This window comes from Pelodiscus sinensis, chromosome 1 (assembly GCF_049634645.1).
Source record: "Pelodiscus sinensis isolate JC-2024 chromosome 1, ASM4963464v1, whole genome shotgun sequence".
Classification (NCBI taxonomy): domain Eukaryota; kingdom Metazoa; phylum Chordata; order Testudines; family Trionychidae; genus Pelodiscus; species Pelodiscus sinensis.
In genome coordinates this window covers 123,437,209-123,459,600 of record NC_134711.1, presented here as the reverse complement: position 1 = coordinate 123,459,600, position 22,392 = coordinate 123,437,209, and the positions used below count along the sequence as shown (strand labels likewise).

General features: G+C 42.3%; 1 protein-coding gene across 2 annotated transcripts in view; it reads right to left on the bottom strand.

The window, feature by feature from the left end:
• Positions 1–22,294, bottom strand: part of NUP50 (nucleoporin 50) — a 30,294-nt gene extending 8,000 nt beyond the window's left edge. Inside the window, exons 1-4 of one of the 2 annotated variants that reach the window (XM_075899875.1) lie at positions 22,096–22,294; positions 18,432–18,511; positions 12,238–12,321; positions 10,449–10,641 (exon numbers count right to left, since the gene is read on the bottom strand). In XM_075899875.1, the coding sequence (XP_075755990.1) occupies positions 10,449–10,641; positions 12,238–12,321; positions 18,432–18,500 (346 nt within the window). In that variant the 5' untranslated portion in view covers positions 18,501–18,511; positions 22,096–22,294. The other variant, XM_075899884.1, reaches the window with a different exon arrangement.
• Positions 22,295–22,392: the final 98 nt, after the last annotated feature.

Here is a 22,392-nt window from a genome sequence, read left to right as displayed (position 1 = left end):
CAAGGAGATATAAGGGAAGATTCTAGGTATAGGTCCCTTTTCAGTTACTTATCTGCTGTATCCAACATGATTCAGCGAATAAAAACTAAAAGATCAAAAGCTATTACAAGTTTAAAGATGTACATTTAAAAATCAAGAAATGCAGAAGATATACACACACACACACACACACACACAGAGCAATATTTACTTGGCTATATGCAGTTGTGCAGGATTTCACAAAATGTTATACACAGGGCATGTCTACATTACTGGGAAGACTGATGTTGCACTGTCAATCTTCTGACATTCAATTTAGAGGGTCTAATGGGGCCGTGCTGAATCAAATGCTTACAGCACCTTGAGTAAGGGTAGTCAACAGCAGCATTTCTCCCATTTACCTCCCACAGCGAGGACAGCACCCTAGCTCAGCTTAAGGTACATTGATACCAGCTACTTTATTTACGTAGCTGGAATTGCGTTTTAAACCACCTCTCCCCCATAGTGTAGATCTGCCCATAGTTATATTGATCTTCACACACACACACACACACACACACACACACACACACACACAACATGAACCTGTTTTCATTGAAGTTAAAAAAAAAAAAGTGTCATTCACTTCAATGAGAGACAGATCAGTCCCTTCAATCAAAAAGGCAGGGATTTAAAATATTGAATACATTCAGTACAGGCAACTTAACCTTGCTTTTGCGCAACTTTAGCTTTTACATTTATTCTCCAACAATATCTTCCTAATTGCCAGTATTCAGCTTTAGTGTTGAAAAAGATTCAACAGAACTTTGACTTTCCCACCTTTTGCTATGACTTAGAGGTTAGTTATTTTTTAAAATAAAATCACTCTGTACATAACACAGGGAATTTAGGAGACAACGGGGGAAGGGAGGGAAGAGAAGGTTGCCATTCTTCTGCATCGGTTCTTCAAGAGGTGTTACATATGTCCATTCCATGTTTGGTATGCGCACACCCTTGCAGTCCTAGGAAATTTTCCCCTCAGTGGCACATATTGCAGCAGATCAAGAGTTCTCTGCTGTTGCACTAGAGGACACCAAATGAAATTAATGGGTAGCAGGTTTAAAACTAATAAAAGAAAATTCTTCTTCACACAGCGTGTAGTCAACCTGTGGAACTCCTTGCCAGAGGAGGCTGTGAAGGCTAGGACTATAATAGAGTTTAAAGAGAAGCTAAATAATTTCATGGAGGTTAGGTCCATAAAAGGCTATTAGCCAGGGGATAAAATGGTGTCCTTGGCCTCTGTCTGTCAGAGGCTGGAGAGGGATGGCAGGAGATAAATCGCTTGATCATTGTCTTCGGTCCATCCTCTCTGGGGCACCTGGTGCTGGCCACTGTTGGCAGACAGGATACTGGGTTAGCTGGACCTTTGGTCTGACCCAGTACGGCCGTTCTTATGCACACTGCTGAATGTCCATATAAAGAACCTCAGATACCCCAGAACCCTCTCTGTTCCTTTTTTGTTCAACTCCTCTAATGCTGGAGGGGCAGGTTCTAGAATGGACATGCACAGTGCATCTTGAAGAACAGTCACAGAAATTTAGTAAGCATTTTTTCCTTCTTTTGATTAGTGGACAAATGCATGTCAAAAGATTTAGATGAAATCACTGGTCACGATCCTGCATAATTAAAACAGTTCAATGGAACCAGAACTGCAACCTTGTAGAAAACAATGGATAGCATTTCCTGTTGATTTTAGTGGAGAATAGGTTTACTCAAGGATTCCCTCCTGCTGGAAGATGCATCTGCCTATATTCAGTCAGAGAAACCACTTATGGTGACTCAATCTGCTTAGGCAGTCTGGAAGCTCATTCTGCTACCCAGGAATGTAAGAGGTTTCAAGATCAATTGAACTGAAAATGCAAAAATTCAATAAGTGAACTGCCTCTTGACAAAGTAAGCAAAAGCAAGAACCACCCTGCCTATGGAAATAAAACACTGGCACTGTGTTGTATGTGATAACAAACAGGCTTTTTCCCATGACTTGAGAAGAAACCATCATAAACGAGACTGAAGCACTTACCTCCCTAACATGTAGTTTTGAGGGGAAGGTTGAGGCTGCACAAAGAAAATGTCTATATACACGACCGGGTTTGTCCGCTACTCTAGAAAAGTTTGATAGTTGAAGAGGCACATTCAGCAAAAAGTTCAGATGAAACAACTTGGCGAATAAACAGAGGCCAAGAAACTTTGAAGAGTCCAAGAACAGCTTGGGTTTTGTAAAGAACACCACTTTGTTCACTTTCTCCACACCATTCATTGTATCCCCCTCACAATCTCTTTTCCAAGCTAAAGAGTCAATCTTTTTAATCTCTCCTCCTACAAAAGCTAAATTTTTGTTGTCCTTCTCTTTTTCCAAAACAATTCTTTTAAAGATGGGGCAATCAAATGTATGCAGCAAAGTTGCCATCATACCATGGACTTATATAGATGCATTATCTTGTATTTCTTTATTGATCCTTTTTATAATGATTCCCAACTAGGGATGTGAACGACTTGTCAATACAGCTGTCGACTAATCACTTCCCCCTTTGCTGCTTCTAACAGAAAAAGGCAGCAAGCAGGGGGAAAAAGGAAGGGATGCTTCAAAGTGGCAGTACCGAGTGAAGCCTGGGGTCAGTTGCGGATGCCCCTACTGATCCTGGGCTCCATGCAGAGCTGCCGCTTTGAAATGCAGTGAAGAGTACGGGGCCAGTAGGGGACTATTTTGAGACCCCTGCTAGCTCCATGCACTCAGCAGTACTTTCACCTCTGAAGTGTAGCAATAGCCCTGGGGCTGTTGCTACACTTCAAAGGCTCAGGCATCCTTATCGACTAATCGAATAGTAGATGCAAATTGCATCTACTATTTGATTAGCTAATCTAAATTTAAACATCCCTATTCCCAACAATGGTTATCTTTGACGACTGCTGCATATTGAGCAGATGTTTTCAAAGAATTATCCACAATGTCTCCAAGATCTCTTAAGTGGTTAACAGCTAATTTAGATTCCTTCTTTGTGCATGCACAGCTGGGATTGTTCTCAAATGTGCATTACTTTGTATGTGTCAAAATTTAATTTCATTCGCCATCCTGGTGCTTCGTCACCTAGTTTTGCAACATCCTTTGGAAACTCTGCAGTCTGCTTTGGACTTAACAAGCTGGAATAATTTTGTACCATTTACAAACATTGCCACTTCACTGTTTACCACATTTTCGCAGATAGTTTGACTATGTTGAACAGCACTGGTCCCAGTACAGATCTTTGAGGGACACAGTTACCAGCTTTTCTCTAGTCTGAAAACCCACCATTTATTCCTACCCTTTATGCCAGTTACTGAACGATGAGAAGACGGTACATGATTATCCCATGACTGCTTACTTTGCTGAAAAGCCCATGTTTGAGTAATCTTATCAAAGTCTTTCTTAAAGGCCAAAGTACACTACACATCCACTGGCTCAACAACAACAGATTAAATTGTTTGGAACCTCTGAAGAAGCCTGACATCAGGTAGGAAAAGTGAAAACAGACTTGCTATCTTACCATGAAAGGAGGTTATGGATGATTTTAAGAGATAATCCTGACTTTAGATATAGAATGTAGATGAGTACAAACGGGATAATGAGAGAATGTGGGGACACTGTGTTGTTAGTCACCAGATTTGGAATCTTTTTCACTTGTGAATATACATTTTAATGAATTTATTTATTTAGCTATGTAGTAGCACATCTTTCACATCCTCTAAACTGAAAATCTCTATGCTTTTAAATCATCAAGAGCTGTGCCTTGAGTCAGAACCTACAAGTTGGGTGGCAGCTCTATCTGGCATTCTGATAGAGGAGGAGGGGGAAAAAGGGCCAAAGAATGACTGATAAGGGAGGGGAACCATATTTGTTTTGGCCAAATGAGAACTATGTGAATAATCTCTGCTCTCTTTTCTTGAGCAGGACCTTTGATAGGAGAGAAAATAGAAGAAAGGAATAAGGAAACCTGTGTTCCAGCAAGAGAGAAAAGTGTCTCCACAAATGATGAGCAGAACTGGGAACATTTCTTGGTGTTGGCCTTGGAAAATAAGTCTATTTCTGATACTCTCCCAATGCAGAAATGTGTTATGAGAACAGGGTCCATTTTCCATTCATGCTGCTGCAAAAAATTTCTGCTGAGGGAGTCTGCTCTGGTGTTCTAAGGTAGGCAGGTTGCTGGTATGTTGATGCTGTGACAAATGCATCAATTCCAGAGTTGCACTGCCTTAGCACCATCGGACTCATTTTTCTCTTTAGAGATTTATCTAAAGCATACATTGTGTGTTGTCTACCAACTTTTCTATGTTTGCCTTTGATCAACAACAATAAATGTGAACGGACATTCCTGATCATTTAGATCTCTAACAGGCTGATATTTAGTGTTGATGCCACAAGGGACCATTTGCCTTGGTCTATATGGTTGTTTAGATGAGCTCCTCAGTGTAGTAAAGTTGATATATTTGTCAGTATACGTTTTGGGAGGTGATTAAGTGAAGAAAGACTTTACGCAAACATACTGTGGAGTTGCCACCATTTGAGAGAGTTTTTGATTGAGAACCTTGACAGCAGTTTGTTCAGTATTTTTGGTTCATATACTGTTCTGAGATATGCTTAAAGGCAATGCATATGGGGTCTTGTGGGAGTTCTTACAAAGATACCTACCACCATGTTGTAGGCAATTTCTGGCTGAAGTCTGTGGGCTGGTCTCGATTATGCTAAGCCAGTTAAGGTGTTAAACCTATGTAGTGGGAGGAAGGCACTGGCCTTCACTGCATCTATCCAGGCTCCTATGAATTACAGATATTGTACTGGAGTCAGAGTTAATTTTTGAAAATTCAGTTTTTATAGTCATAATTCCATTAATATATTTGTAGTCTTGTGTGGCTGATATGGCTTTGAAGAATCAGGTCTTGAGTAGACAGTGTACATATGGAAATCCCAATTCCTAGCTTGCAAAGATATGCTACTACCACAGATAGGATCTCTGAAAACATCCTGGATGCAGATGATAGGACAGATGGAAGTACCATGTACTGAAAATGGTCTTGACACAAAGTCAATCTCAAAAGCCCACTGTGGGATGGCTGAAACAAATAAATAAGCATCTTGTACATCATAAGAATGGCCATACTGGGTCAAACTAAAGGTCTATCTAGCCCAGTATCTTGTCTTCTGACAGTGGCCAATGCCAGATGCCCCAGAGGGAGTGAAAGAACAGGGCCTCCTTCAAGCAATCCACCCCATCACCCTTTCCCAGCCTCTGACAAAGGCTAGGCACAGTATACTTAACAGCCATTGATGGACCTAACCTCCATGAATTTATCTATTTATTTCTTGAACTCTGTTAAAGTCCTGGACTTCACAACCTCCTCTGGCAAGGAGTTCCACAGTCTGACTGTGTACTATGAGAAGAAAAACTTCCTTTTATTTGTTTTAAACTTGCTACCTATTAATTTTATTTGGTGACTCCCTCATACTTATGTTATGGGAACAAGTAAATAAATTCTCCTTCACTTTTTCCACACCAGTCATGATTTTACCTCTATCATATTTTCATATAGTCTCTTATTTTCTAAGCTGAGAAGTCCCAGTCTTTTTAATCTCTCTTCATATGGGACCTGTGCCAAACCCCAATCACTTTTGTTGCCCTTTTTTGAACCTTTTCTAATGCCAATATATCTGTTTTGAGATGAGGCAACCACATCTGTATTCAACATTCAAGATGTGGGCATACCATGGTTTTATATAGAGGCAATAGGTTATTCTCCGTCTTAGTCCTAACATTGTTTGCTTTTTTGACTGATGCTGCACATTGAGTGGATCTTTTCAGAAAACTATCAACAATGATTCCAAGATCTCTATTAGCTAAATTAATCCATCATATTGCCTGGACTGTTGGGATTATTTTTTCCCAATGTGCATTACTTTACATTTATCAATATTAACTTTCATGACATTTTGTTGCCCAGTCACTTAGTTAAGACCAAAGGAGACTGGTGAGATCTTTTTGAAGCTCTTTACAAACCATCTTGAGCAGTTTAGTATCCCCTGCAAATTTTGCCACCTCACTGTTTACCCCTTGCTCCAGATTCTGATAACTGACCATATATTCCTAGCCTTTGTTTCCTGTCTTTTAACCAGTTATCAATCCAGGTGAGAATTCCCTCTTACACCATGACAACTTATTTCACTTAAGAGCCTTTGGTGAGGGACCTTGTCAAAGGCTTTCTGGAAATCTAAGTACACTATATCTACTGGATCTCCCTTGTCCACATTTGTTGATCCCCCTCAAGGAACTCTAGTAGATCAATAAGACGTGATTTCCCTTTACGGAAACCATGTTGACTTCTCCCCAACAAATTATGTTCATCCACGTTTGACAATTTTATTCTTTACTACAGTTTCAACTAATTTGCCCAAAATTGAGGTCAAGTCCCGAGAACCAGTCTCCCTAGTTCAGAGATGGAATTATGCTGGTAACTGTAAACTTCTGAATCATTGTGCCTTTACTTTTCCTTTGAGTTCTCAGATCCAGAATGAGTCTCCATTCTCTGTTTTTTCTAGACCAGCAAGTATTTGGCTAGAAACCCTTTCGTCAGTCAGCACAGAGGTTTAGTAGATGGCTCATCTCCTGACTTAACAATTGCTCATGAAAAGCAGAGAGAGGGAGGTAAGAAAAGTGGGATGAAAGAACCACAAAAGATTTCTAGTACCTACTTGTCTGATGTTCTCTTTTCCTAGTTTTGTAAAAAGTGGAGTCCAATAGGATGTTGATGATTCAAGTTTTGCAACAAATTGATGGTGAGAGGTGGTAATTCGAGGCCTCAACATATTAGGGACATAATTGGTTAACCAGAATTGGTAAGGCTCACCTATTAACTGCCCTGGGCTAAATTGTAGGGCTACTAATTAACAGTTTTCTGCCAAATAAATCCAGTTTTCGTATGGTATCAATTTAGTGTGGCACCATGTGCCATGTTAATTTAACATGAAAGAATTTGTGTGTGAACAGGAAAATAGAGAGTCCACATCTTTAAAAGGGACATAAATATTATCAGCCTTTTTACATGTGAGCAGTATCATGGCTGTTTGCCACATGGTTTTGACTGGGTCTAGTAGGCCCTTATCGATAGAGATGGCATTATCAGCTAATAAGGATGTGTGCATGTTGTCAAGCAGCTTGCATTGTGACTCCTTCACTCTTCTAGGGTAATCTGAAGTGAGTCCTCTACTGTCTTGGTAAGTTCTTGAAACTGTTTGATATCATCTGCCATGGTTGGTGGTGGAGGCTTAATGGCTTCATCAGGGAGGATGATGAAATATTTGTTACTGGAGTAATCTTTTTGTCCAGTCTTGCTTCCTGTCTCTCAGAAAGTCTCCTCTTGAGAACCTGGGGGTCTAGAAAAGGAAGCCCTGGGAAATTATCCTGATGTGAGACAGAAGAAAAACTCTAGTGCTCCTAAAGAACTGGAGTCTATAGGTTGCCCATGAGACCTAGTATGGTCAATTGGGGTGATGAAAAAGGTTTGAGTTTCCCTACCAAGTGGATAGCCCTTGTCTGCCAGATTGATACAGTAGCTCTGTGACTGTTTCTAGGTGTCTGGTCCTGTGACATTATCCTGGGGAAGCTTTGCACTTAGACTGAATATAGGTCATTATCATCCTCCTCTTCATTAGATAAAGGTGAAGCAGACAAGAAAGCTGAGGGTGAGTTTTAGTGCCATGGAGAATTCAGGTGATCATTATGTATTTGATACTCGGATTGTGCCAGTACCGACTAACAGGGATTCAGATGTTTGTGACCAGTAAAAGTATTTGGAGAAATGGAATTTGTACAGTATTGTGGTAGCAATCAGTACCATTAAAGTCTGCAGAGAGGGGACCATCAGTGTTGAATCAACAATACCTGTGGTTTGATAAGAGGACAGAGGCTGGTACTGTAGTCTCTTTTGTGGTGCAACAGCCAGGTTCCAAGGCTCTCCTTGACTCTGACAGTGCCATCTTGGAAGTGCTAATGTGCTTTCTACCACTTTTCTCCACAGACTGTACTGATGTCCATGAGCCTGTGCCCTTCAAATCTTTAGACTTACTGGAAGTACCAGTACTTGAGGAGCCTATTGCTTCCTGGGAATCCAGTTGAAATTTAGTTGACACCGAAGTAGTCAATTTTGCCAGGGATCATTTTTCCTGGTCAATTACTTTGTCTAGGATTTTGCAGCCCTTTTTCTGAAGGTTTTCTGAGATGGATGACCGCATCTCCTCTTTAGAGCCATCTGAGTGTGATGTCCTGAGGACCCTGATTGATGGTGGTTGGTGGACTGTTGTTCTGAGGCAGTCCCACTGAACTTTCCAACATGAGGAGTGTGCACTTGAATTCATGTTTAATTGTCCTTTATTTTTACTTCAAGTAGAAAATCTATTATGGACAGGGAGACAACTTTTCAAACCCTACCTTCCCAAGACTAAGAAAAAATAATAGTCTAACAAACTGTACTAGTTATACTATCAACTGGAAATATAATGTACAAATAAATCACTTGGACTCTGCTAATGCTTTATTTCAGGCCAAAAGTGGTTGGGAAAGAACTCAGAGTGGTTCACCCATGCAGCACTATATAGCCTCGAGGCAGAGCATGAGATAGCAGTACTTGGTTGGCATAAGTACTTTCCTTATTTAAAATTCAGGAATGCATATCTACAATACAGCAAGAAGAAGGAAAAAAAAAACTTTCAAAATTAAGTTTCATCTTCCAGCAGAGATCATGCAAAGAATTCAATCCTGAATAATTCTAGAAAATGGTGGGGAAACAGGAGTTAGAAAGTTTTACCACCTTCACTCACTATAAGTAGCATAGCCAGTACTGGCTATTAAGATAATGTAGTGAATGGTGTCGTTTAATGTGTGTCGAATACTGGCAGTTATTTCAAAAAGTCTGGATAAACCTATTGTCAAGCTATTTAAAATTTCTTAAAGCTATGAAAGTCTAGTTATTAGGATAACTTAAGTGTATGTTAATTATTGTAAATACTAAAATTGTATAGACAATGTAAGGTGTGCATATTTACATAGTATGGAAAAATGCTGCAGCTACAAGATCTGAGTGTTGGAAAATGTTACAGTAAACTGAAAGAGTACCTAGTCTAGACTCTTCATTATGGATGAATACTTTTGTTTGTATACAATCCATTTAAAAATATACATCTTTATACATTGTAAATTATCTTACAGCATAAAATCATACAGCTTTGGAAACTGATTATCCTGCAATCTGCAGCTAAGATGTCCATAGCTCCACCTAGCGTTTCTATGGAGAAAATAGCAAAAAAGTTTGTTTTAGCTCTTCATTCAAGGAAAAATATAAGGATGACCCCACCACCAGAAGGAAATAAGTCACAAGCATTATGAAGGCTTTAAAGTTGTCAGTTTGACTCCAGGAAACTGGAGCCAAAAGTATTATTGTACAAAAGACAGGCTGCCCACCACTGACTGCACAACCCATCACTTCATTAGTTACAAGTTTCCCATAAGAAACTACAGTACAAAAATCCATTTCAGATCACTGTAGCTGCTTTATGAAGTTTCTGCAGTTGTCATGAGTTATTTTAGAAAACAATTATAGAACCAAGTGGCCAGAATCATGATTTTAACATTACCTCAAGAACACTATAACGAACATAATTGTTACAGAGAAAAAATTATTTGCATGGTGAGTAATTCACAAGTATTTTAAAAGTAACAATTCTCAGTGCATTCGGTTTGATTTTAAGTCGATCAGCCACATGTTTTATACACAAGATTTAAAAAAGCATAGTCTGAAACATTTAAATCTCTTCCCTTAAGATCTAAACACTATCTGATCCATCTTTCAATAATGAGAGTTACAACTGAAACAGTCACATCTTATGAGTTACTTTCACAGCACCCACAGTCAGTGGTGGGTAACCTGCACAATATGATTGTGGGCCACAAGACATTTTGTTGACTATCAACAGACCTTGCCCCCTGCAGCTCCCAATGGCTGCAGTTCACCATTCCCAGACAATAAGAGCTGCCCACAACTGATCTGAGTTGTAGAATTTAAGAAAAATGAGAATTAAAATTAAAATACTTTTATCAGCAGGATTTCACAAACTAGTCATGTTTTAATTTTACATTTCAGCAAGTCTCTAACTTCTATTTAAACTATTGCCAAATATGAATTAGTTTCCAAATATTACATTTGTGGGTCCAACTAAGTTTAGGATGACCCATCCTTCCCACTTGTATAAAGTCTTTGTAAGAAATCCCAACAGTTTTTTGAAGCCTTCTCTTACTATAACAATTTAAAACTGTTACTTAAAGTTGGGGCCACCATTGTGCCTTAAACAACTTTGGAAATAATTACATAGAAGTTTCATTTAATACAAATAAATGTATTCATCAACTTACCAAACGCAGGCTGTGCTTCAGAAGCAGTCTTTACACAAGTGAATGAGGGAGTAGAAGAAATACCGCTGCTTCCATTCGACAGCCCTTCCAAAGGCTTAATTTCTGTACCATTACCAAATCCAGTGAAGCCACCTCCTTTACCAGAAGGTAAAACAAAACCCTTAAACCCTTTAAAAGCTCCTCCACTGTCAGACTGAAAAAAAAAAAATACTAGCAGTTACATACCTCACCCACATATTATTCCACCAACTTAGTATTAAACAGTACTACAAACACAGTTCCAAGACTCAGGGGGGTAGTCATATTAGTCTAACTATAAAAATGAGAAGTCCTTTAGCACTTTAGAAACTAAAATAGAGATATATAATTTTGCCCATGAAAGCTCATGATTTTATATAATTTGTTCATCTCTCAGATGCTATAGGACTACTCATTTTTACATTTCCAGTAAAAAATTGTCAAGGATACTTTCAATGGTACTGAATCCTTACAAAAACAAGTAAGGGTGGTTTTTGTAGTTTACTACATTTGACAAATCATTTTCTAGCCATTCTCTATTTACAGAAGTCAGGCATCAACTTCTTTACAGTTCATACATGCTTTGTTTTCAACAAAATGTTTATAATTTACAGTACTTTGGCTCAGGCAACTAACAAATACAAGTACAAAGGTACATACATTCTGCCATATCTGGTGGGGTATTATAAAGTAATTTCAACAGATAGCCATTTAGTTAATTTTCAAGCAATATTTTCCTTCCTTTCTCTATCTGTAAATGTTTATGACTACTAATGGAAGTTTCTCTATCTGTAAATGTCTGACTACTAATGGAAGTATTTTGGCATTGGTGTGAATGTATGGTGAAAGATCTGTAAGATCAGTAATGATTAGGAAAATGCCCTATTTTAAAAAGTATATATTGTACAGTACAGGCAGTCCCCGGGTTACGTACAAGATAGGGACTATAGATTTGTTCTTAAGTTGAATTTGTATGTAAGTCAGAACAGGTACATATTGTAGGGGAAACTCTAGCCAAACATTTCTCCAGAGCTCAGTTTTATTCTCCCACACCTCACTTCCCTCAGTCCTTTATTCTCAAGCTGAGGTGTCTGCTGAGAAAAGCCGCTCCACGTCTCCCTGGTCTGCTGGGGGGAGGGGGTGCTAGCTTCGCGTCTCCCTGGTCTGCTTGGGAGAAGCAGCTAGTGCAAGGTTGCCTCACCCCGTTTGTAAGTAGGGATCCGAAGTAAGTCGGATCCATGTAACCCGGGGACTGCCTGTATGTGGAAGTCTGACAGGAAGATGTGTTAGTAACTAAACATTGTATCATCATTGTTGATGAACAGTTGATATATTCCCATAGCAAGAATCTTGCATAATTAACTTGCTTTGCTGAACACACAACTGTAGAGCTATACAATAACTGCAGGTAAAAATTGGGGGGGGGGAGATGTATTTTCCATACATACATCTTCTGCCAGTTTCAGGAAATTTCAGGATGGCAAATTTCAGGCCTAATGGTTAGAAGTATAGCAACTAAAAATAGGGTATTTCAGTAGACATCTGGCAACCTTAACCTTACCACTGCTATATGGACTGTTACTAAAAATACAATAATCTAGGTACATTTGCTGCAGAGGTTATTTGAAATGTGTCCACTATAGTAATTTTTTTAAAAAGGTACTAAGTTAGTTAAATTTTAGGAGAAATGTGCAATACATAAACATTAATAGAGTACAGGTGGCACGTTTTCCAGTATTAAAATCAGTCTAACTATATTAGTGTTAGTTACCTCAAACCCAACATTTCGGCGCTTTGCTTTCTTAATAGCTCTGTTCTTCAGAACTTCTTCACTGGCCACTGAAAAAGTTCCCACCTGTAGGAAGAGTGCAAACCATGGAATCAATGGTGAGGATCTGAGAACAAGCAGGATCAAAATACCATGGAAAGAAACCTATCAGCAGCATCAGTCTTCTGCATTCCAAGCAGTTGTAAGAATGGCCGTTTTGAAACACCGCAGGGAACTGCTCGAGTCCCCGGCTGGCCCCTGCTCCCCACAGTGCTTCAAAGGGGCTATTGCTATATGTCAAAGGCAGAGGTGCCCTTACCGACTAATCAAATAGTGAATACAAATTGCATCAACTATTTGATTAGCCAATTAATCTAAATTTAACATCCCTGAATCAGGCCAATGGTCCATCTAGCCCATTATCCTATCTCCTAACGGAAGCCAAAGCCATTTTTTTTAGAGGGATTAAACAGAACAGGCAATCACTAAGGGACTATTTCCCATCATTCACTCCCAGCTTCAGTAGTAACTCCCACTTCCAACAATTAGATTGATTTCTGAAAGTTTGCCAAAGCTTCACAAATGAGAAGTGGAGAATAAAATGAATAGAGGAAAAGGAAGAACAAAATAACGGAAAAAGAACATTGATTTTGAGCACATATATCTTATGAATGACTAGTAAAATGAACAATTTTTCTGCTTCCAAAGGTGATTTCAATCCTTCAGCTGACATTCAAGCAACTGTTCAGGATTGAAGAGCCTTCGTGTTTTGGCAGCAAACACACCTTTCCCTAAAATAAAGAAGAAATACACTTCTCTGAAAGAAAATAATCAGGCAGGATATTTAACATTTATCACTCTTTACGCACCCTATCATATGTGAAGGTATGTCTCTTGAGGCTGATTCCAGAAGGAGGACACCACTGGAAGTATATAACCATAAACCTGCATATAGGCTGTGCAGGAATGATGGTTGTCTGTCTGCTGACCTGGAACAGCAGCAGCTGCCATATGCTGCCCAGGTGACAAAGCAGCCTTATTTAGGGATAGGGCTGCTTTCTTCAAAATAAGAGGGGGAAAGAGGACAATCGCTAAACACAGTTTATTCCAGCTGATTCCTGTTGGTTAACCATGACTGACTGGATATCCAATTTTGTGGTCACAAGCAATCATTGGTAGAGAATGTATACATTATAACACTGACGTTGCAGCCCTAAGAAACTTGCATATCTGATACCACAGAGAATAGAGCAAGCCATGCATATTATTGTGAGGAGCATCCAAGAATTGGCTTCACCATCAGGACATGACTAGTTCCCCAGCTTGAATTCCAGCCACATGCCATCAGTTCTCTTGCCTCATGACCACAAAACCTCCACTGAGGCAGGAATAATGTCTTGTACTTGTTAGTGCATATGCACCCACATTGCCGGCTGCAGGCAGATGATGAAAAGGAAGCTTTCTATGATGGCTGAATTGAGTCATCTCTTCAGTACATTTGAAATCCAAACTATATACAGGCAGTCCCCGGGTTACATGGATCCGACTTGCATCAGATCCCTACTTACAAACGGGGTGAGGCAACCTCGCACTAGCTGCTTCCCCCCAGCAGACCAGGGAGATGCGAAGCTAGCGCGCGCCGCGCCCCCCCCCCCCCCAGCAGACCAGGGAGACGCAGAGCGGCTTTTCTCAGCAGACACTTCAGCTTTAGAATAAAGGACTGAAGGAAGTGAGGTGTGGGAGAATAAAACTGAGCTCTGGAGAAATGTTTGGCTAGAGTTTCCCCTACAATATGTACCAGTTCCAACTTACATACAAATTCAACTTAAGAACAAACCTACAGTCCCTATCTTGTACGTAACCCGGGGACTGCCTGTATACACAATTGCCAATTTTAATGCTAGAGTTGGTCAGGACTGCGTCTCATGGCCAAAGATATTTGGGCTTCCTAATATTGGAAGCAAGAATTCAAATGGCCCCCTCCTTCAAACCTTTGTGGAGCTTGAGCTTGCCAGAGGCTAACAAATACAAAGCAACTTAGAATCACCCTCAGTCTATGTACTGGCATATGACTGACTACTTCATTTCAAAACAAAAATCTTTCTGATGTTAAGTTGACTTCTGCAATGCATAACACTGACTCCTGGTCTCACTATTAGATGGTACACACTGTCCTCTCCGAGTCTTTGTCTGCCAAAACGTCATTCTGCTGTATGCTGGAAAAAGTTGGATGCAGGTAAACTTGAAATGCCTAAGACATAAGCATTGTTTCAACTCAGTTTTGATGCTTCCTTAGTAATTAACAATGAAGGTCCAGAGCACTCATCCACTATTGAGAACTGGATAAACATCAAGGAAACAACCTACAAAACTGCTATTGAAATACGAGGCTTCCAAAAACGCAATCCATAAGGACTGGTTTGACAAGGAAAAAGATGCCCAAGATCTTCTTGATAAGATGGATGTGACTCCTGGCCTGGAGCAACAATAAAGAGAATACCTCCAGGAATCTGCTTAGCTTGAATATATGCTGGAGGCACAAGTCAAATTACAGCAAATGAAAGAGGACTGGTGCAAATGAAAAGCAGTCAAACTTCAAGATGCAGCCAACAGACATGATTTTAAAGCATTCTATGATCATCTGAACGCACCCTATGGGCCATGTGTTGCTGGCACTGTCAGTGCGCTCTGCTGATGGCAGCACTACATCAACTTTTGAGCGCAGAATTCTTGAAGAAATTTTGAGAGGGCTAGTGATTCACAGCTGGTTATATTGCCAACACTTGATGAGGAACAAAAAGCTGTCAAGCAGATGAAATCTGTTAAGGCACCTGGAAATGACCAGTTTCCAATCAGAAATTTATAAAGCCAGTGGTGGCCAGCTGATAAACAAATGGGTGAGACAGTGTATCACCATTTGAAAGATTACCCAGGACTTCAACGAATCCCTGATTATGAACATATGACAAAAGGTGACAGTGCATGTTGTAAAGACAGAGGCATCTCACTGCTGTCTATAGCTGGTAAGATCCTGGCCCACAGCCTCTACAACGGGCTGTCATTACATGTATTCACAAATGGCATAGTCTCCGAATGTCAGTGTGGCTTTAGTGCCAGTTGAGGCACTGCCGACACGATATTCACAGCCAGGCACATCCAAGAAAAATAAATAGAGCTCTACATGATTTTTAATCGACGTGACCAAGGTGTTTGACATGCTCATCAGCAGGGCTCGCCAAGCGGCAGCGAGCCCCACTCTCCAGCCGCGCAGTTCGGCATGCTGCGCATGCGCTGTGTGGCTGTGCTGTCTCGTAATCTACTCGCCTCAGGCGAGTAGATTATAGTAATTGTTGAGCCCTGTGTGACGTAGTGGGGGTACCTGGCTGGTTTCTATGCTGCTGGCTCTGGGGTAACCCCCACTGGCTGCCATGGGTACCACGACCCAGCAAAACAGGATGAGTCACTATGCAATCCAGTATGGCCAGACACCCCCCATGGAGAGGAACAAAGGAAGGTGGAATGCTGCCCTGGCTGGGGGGGGGGGGGGGGGGGGGGGCAGGGCTGGAAGAGAGTTAGTTGCTGTCTGAGAGCATGGAGGAGACAGCCTAGGGAAAGGGGCTGGAGTTTAGGGGCCCAGTCTCCCCCCATCTCAAGGGGGCCTGAGGCATCCTAGCCCAGCTCTGTGACCAGATTACATCTGTTCTGTATCCTGGAGAGGCAATAAACTTCCTCTATTCCACCGGCTGGTGCAGTCTGTTTGTGCCATTTCGGGGTGCAGGAGACGGGGGACCCCCAACGCGCCGTCACACCCTGCTCATCAGAAATGGGCTTTGGAGGTACTCAAGCAATTTGGGTGTCCCTCAAAAATTTATCAATATAATTCAGTCCTTTCATGATGGCATGCTGGATTGCGTCCAATAATGGAGATGATAGCACCTTTTGGAGTATCAAATAGTACAAAGCAATTATGTGTCCTTGCTCCTCTCCTATTCAGCATCTACTCTTTGATGATGCTGTTAGTTTAGGCATGGACAATAATTTTTGATGGGGACCACACTAAGATTTTGCTAAGTAGTCAAAGGCCATACTTTTCTATGGAGAGGCTGTGGGGTCTGGGATGAAGATTGTGTGCAGAAGGGAACTTGGAGTAGAACTGAAGTGGAAGAGAAGGTGTGAGGTCTGACAGGGAGTTTGGGTGAAGGAGTGGGTTGTGAACTGGGGCAGAGGGGTTGGAGTGCAGGGTCCAGGAGGGGGTCTACATGCAGAAGAGGATTTTGACCATTGCAACCAGCCATCTTGAGCAGTCTGGGTCCTGCCTTGGGGTCCAGCAGGGCTTCTGGCTGGGAACTGCCTAGGTAATCACCTACCAGTTGCAGCCTGTTTCTGACATCCCGGCACATCCTTCTCCCTACCTCTCTATCCCAGGTCACCCTCCAAACACTCCATTCCCCCAGGTCACAACTCCATCCAAGATCCTGCACTCATCCCTGGTCAAACAGAGCTCTGTTCTGGGCACCAGGTGGAGGGGAAGGTTTTCCACACTGCCCCCACCCCAGCAAAATCTCTCCGCTCCCATCTGGTTTCCACAGATCTTTCTCCTGGCTCTGGGAGCAGAGAACTACAGTGGCATGGGGCTGCTCTAAAGCAGCTGGATGCCCTGGGCCTGAGGATCCTGGTGGTCCTGTCTACCCCAATATTAGCTGCTTTCAAGGACTGCACAAGGTCCTTGGATTTCTTATTTTCTTTACCCTACACAGCACAGACACCAAAATTCAGCTTGTGAGAGAGAGAGATCTATCAGCTCCAGGAGGCCTTGCTCCTTTTATGATAACTGAATAGTCTTCTCCAAGACCAAAATGAAAGGGAAATAAGCTAGTAACCCCCCTGCCCTGATTAGTTCCTTCATAACACTAGTTCAGATAGTAATGTGGTGTGATCAGTCCTCAAGGTTTTTTTTTTTTTTTTTTTTAAGAGGACTTAAAATCAGGACAAATGGACTACTACTTTGTCTACTGCCCTAAAGAATTTAGAGAAAAGGGAGACCTTGTTACCCCACCAAACAAATAATTAACATCATTGTTCAATTCATCTTGGGGACTGACAGGATTTATCCCCTATCCTGTCATTGAAAGCATTCAATATGGGTCTGCAACACCAATTAACTGACCTGGCTGCACCTGGAGGATGGGCCAGCTCTAATTAAAAGATAACTCCCAGCTGGGTGGTTAGTATAAAGAAAGGAAGATTGGAGCAGCAGATGGAAGCTGCAATTAATCTTTAGGACGAGAAAGTAGAGGAAGTCTAGGGGGAAGAATTAGCCTTAGGATCTTCTCTACTTAAGAGAAGTCTGGCAGGGGAGACAGAATATTGGGGGGGAAGCAAACTTCAGTGGTGAGGAATCTTGAAAAAAAGAGCAGGACCTGTAATTCTAGGGAGTGTACTCTGGAAGGTGTTCAGGGAACAGAACAAGGGGAACATAAGAGACATGAAAGATCAAGTTGATGGAGCATGAATTTAGTTTAAGCTTATACTTCTGGTTGATGATTTACTAGAAGATGCCAGAGGAAAGTCCTGAGAGTCTTCCAGCCCTGATAGAAGAGTGAACTAAGTGAGAGGCCAGCTGACAGGCTACAGTATAAAAAAGTCCAAAATAGCAAGAAGTGAAGAGGAACAGATTTTGGCTGCTACAGAGTCTGAACTGGAACCAATGTAGTGGGAGAGCCTGGGTTCTCCTAACAGCTGCTATAGAAAGTGATGTGAGGCCTCACAGAAAGGCATAAGAACAATTAAGATCTAAGACCATGGGATCCACAGTTACAGGCTGAAGATGTTTTGAAAGGACCCTGGACTGTTGTTTGTTGGACTCATACCCTAGAAGAGTGGAATAAAGATATGAAATGGCTGAAGAACAAAGCCACAAGGAAAGACCAGGGCTAGAACAGCGGGAATTAGTTGAGAAAAGAACTGCTATATCTAACTGCAGAAGGGCGCACGCCAGTGGTGAGTCAATCCTTTTACTACTCATAATTTTTCAAACTTGATCTTGACTTTCTTAATGTTTATCCAGTTTTACAGTATTAGTGTACATCTTACAGATGCTTGTTCTTTACTTCAGAGAAAAGACCTCACTATTTGTTTTGTCCAAGTCATTTTATTTTCTTGCTTGGAAATGCAAAAAAACAAAAACAAAACTTTACCTCCTCAGCTTCATCCTCTTGATCCCAATTCCTGTCAGTCAACTCCTTCTCTGCAATTCTCTTTGCCATTTTTCCCACACCTGTGCAAGAATTTCAGTAATCAGCAATCTCTATTAAGAGCATCAAACTGATTTTAAAGAGAAACCAAAAATTAGTCCGATCTTTATTTTGTGTTAATATAAAAAGGGTTTATAGAAATCACATAAAACTGGAAATATGAATGAAGACTTATGCACACTGGAGGCTCAATTTACAGCATATTGTATCACACAAGGTGCAGGAGTTACTATTTGACACTAAGTTTATGAATTACTATGACATTGTGTGTAACATTGCTTTTACATGTGTAAGAACCTCTAATTGCATCTGAAGTGCACACTCTCGAAAACTTGTAGAATTTTAAGCTAAAAATAACTACTGAAGAGTCAAATATGTTGCCCTTTTGAAACCAAACTGCGGAAACATTTAGGAAGTTGGGAAACTTGCACTTTGTTTCAAACACCAAACTGTAGTAAGGCAGCATGACACTTAGTGACTTCTGAAATGTACTGGGAGAGGGAAAATAACCTGTTCATATTTCACCTTAACAATCACTTTATTGGTCTTCACTGCAGTGTAAGAATCTTATACGGTATGCCAGGCATCTAATAGCTGAAAGCTTCTACACTCCAATTTAGCACAAGATGTTCTGAAAATGTATACTTACGCCAACAAATTAAACTATTTTGCCTATATTATACCCTGACAAAATTGTTGATAGATTTAACTGTAAACTAAAAAAACCCTATAGAATTATATACTATTTATATAGGAAGGAGTGTTGTGGTGACTTGGGGCTTTTTTAAAAGGTTAGAGATGGGAGTTACAATAAGATCTAAACATTTACGGTTCTATTGTTGAGGCTAAAAGTTTTTCAAATATTAAAACATTTTTATAAACAATTAAATTACCAAGAAGCTTCAAAAAAGTTACAGCACCATTACACCAGAGTTCATGAATTCATTCTCGATTCTCCTTGGCTTGATTCATAAATTTAATTTGGACAATTAATTTTGAGATTTAAACCAATCTTTAGAAGAACATCTAAAAATTAATTTAGATGGGTCTGAAACTGATGTAAATTTCTGGTATTGGTTATATTGTGACATCTGATTTAGTTAAAAGTAATTTAAAATGAACAATTGGAAGGCTCATTTAAAAAATTAAGTTTGAGATAGGTTGCCTGCAGTGTTCCCTGTAAGTCCGTGGTCACCAACCCGTTGATTCTGGGAGCCCCACTCCTCAGAAGCCCCACTACCTACCTCCAGTGACAATGGAGGTAGTGCCAGCTTCCTGCTTCCCTCCCCCAGGTCTATGATGTGCTGAGAACTTGCAGGATGGGGAAGACTCCCCAGAGGAGGTGCATACTGGGAGCTGTCCTCCTCCTGCATCCAAATTCCTCCCAGAGCTTACACCACTTACCCCTTTCCACACCCAAATCCCTCATTCCCATCCCAGAGCCCACATCCTGTCTCCACCCAGTGGGGGTATGGCTAGAAAAACTCCTCCGCATTCAAGGACACGTTTGTTCTTCCACCTTTTTTAGTAGAAGAGCAAACGTACTCTTTCGGTAACCCATGTATTCCTCGTTCCACGAGGAATAAGGGGGCTTCCGAAAGGTTTTTTTATGACACTTGGTCCAGTCTAGACAGGCCACATGTTGGAAAAATCTCTTCCTACAGAAGTACCAAAAAAGAGCAGCAGCGTAGACTGTATAAGGGCTGGGGATAGCAAGTGACTGAGAGGAGGAGAATAGAGAGGGTAGGGCTTCAAGGAAGGGGTGAGGTCTTGAAGGATGGGGCGGCAGACCACGGCTTGTTCTGATATTTAAAAAGTGATCTGGGGTGTAAAAAGGTTGGAGACCACTGCTGTAAGAAGTGCACTTGTGCAGCCTCTCAGATTAAATGCTGGACAGCTGGCTAGAGCTTTTTGTTTGTTGGTGGTGCACATTCACACATGCCTTGATACACACAAAATTCTGTACATAGATGGAAAAGATTAGAGGAACATTAATTACCTGTAAGAACTTAGGCATTTAATGCAGTGTGTGGAGTAAAGTTTTAGAGTATTCTTTAACTCAACATCTCAACTTTCTGCGAATCTCAAATTTCAATATCTCAACATGATTCAACCTCATGGGAAACTGTACACTTTCTACAATTAAGTGAAATTTCTATAAGACTGTCATACTGAAAAATGACTAGGATGTCATTTTGCAGTTTGTCAAATATTTCACAGTACAAAAGCAAGTGAGACTAATGTACCACTTCAATTTACCATCATCAAAACTACCTTGCTTTTGATAAGAGGATGGTGGAGCTCAACTCCTTCAAGGACAAGTATATATTTTTTTTAAATGATACACTTCTTGATGTCTTAATTATACCATATTCCTATTCTATATGAACACATCTAGGGATATTAAAATTAGATTTAATCAAGTAGCTGTTGCGATTTCCATCAACTAGTCGATAAGGAAGACACAGGCTATCCTGCAGTGCCTCTCCCTTTGAGAAATGTACAAGAGCTGTCTGTGTCTCATGTACATTTCAAAGGGAGAAGTGCACCAGTCAGGACATCTCTACCTCCCCTCCTCCCTGCAGAAGTTCCACTATTAAGAAAACCCTCTCTACATAAACCCCCTCTTGCCTTCATATCTTGAGCTTACTGATGGTTTGCTAATAGATCTCTGGGCATCAAACAAGTGAGACCTATTAAAGATTCACTGTTCAAAAGAAGATTGATAGTAATAGCATTAGCTTGCCTGAAATTTACTTCCTGTGCACATTAAAATACGTAATGAAATAGACTCCTGATGAAGGAGGTTAAGCTGCAACACTGTTTCTCTGCAACCAGCAGGATAGAAAAGTAACAGCAGATTTCTTCCCACCCCCCCCCCCGTCAGGTCTGTGCAGCAGGAGTCTTTCCATCCCCGGCATCGCGGGGCCAGCAGCCACCCTGCCACTGCGGCGTTACAGGCCAAGGCGGCGGGGGGAGGGGGCCGATTAGGGTTGCACGTTACTGAGAGGCGCGCGCTGCAAGTGTCTCTTCCCCCCCCCCCCCCCGGGCAACTCCAGGCCCGGGAAGAGCGTGATGGGCGCGCGCCGCGCTGCCGGGGAGGGGGGCGCTGACCAGGACAGGGGCAGGTACCGGCAAAGGGGCGCGTCCTCCGCCCCCAGGCCCGGGCAGCGCCGGCGAGAGGGGGCGGGGGGGGCAGCGCCGGCGAGAGGGGGCGGGGGGGGCAGCGCCGGCGAGAGGGGGCGGGGGGGGCAGCGCCGGCGAGAGGGGGGCGCCTCCGCGGGGCCGCTACCTCTCTCGTCGCTTCCCGTTCCCAGCAGTCAGGCGGGGCGGGCGGCGGGGAGCGGACGGTGGCGCCTCTCGCAGCGCTGCGGGGCCGAGGCTCCGGAGGAGGCGGAGTCTGAGTCGCAGGGCCACGAGCGCTCTCGCCCACCCCCCGACACAGGAAGTCCCCTTCGCGCTCCGATCAGGGCCTTCCCCCCACTCGGCTTCCTCCCGCGGCCATTTTACTGTGGTACCGCCGCGGAACTCGCTCGTTGAAACACGGGAGGGAAACCCGTCGAGAACCGTCCCGGCGCCCGGCCTCCCCCGGCGCATGCGCACTCACCCCAGCCTGAGCCCGACTTCTTGTTGCCGGCCGGCGGGCAGCAGCCAGGCCGGAATGGCGGCGCAAACGCAGTAGAGAAAGGGGGTGGGGGGCGGAGATTCCCGAAAGTGACTCGCGCCCGGCCGTTGGAATGCTGGTCGCGTGCCACCGCCAGCCAATGCGCTGGGCGTCTCCCGGTCCGCCCGTCCCACTGAGCCGGTCGGGGAAGGGAGGGGGCGGGGTTAGGTCGCGTTCGAATTTGGGTCACGTGTCTCAAGCAGCCTGCTGGCCTATAGAGAGCGCCCTAGGGACACTCCC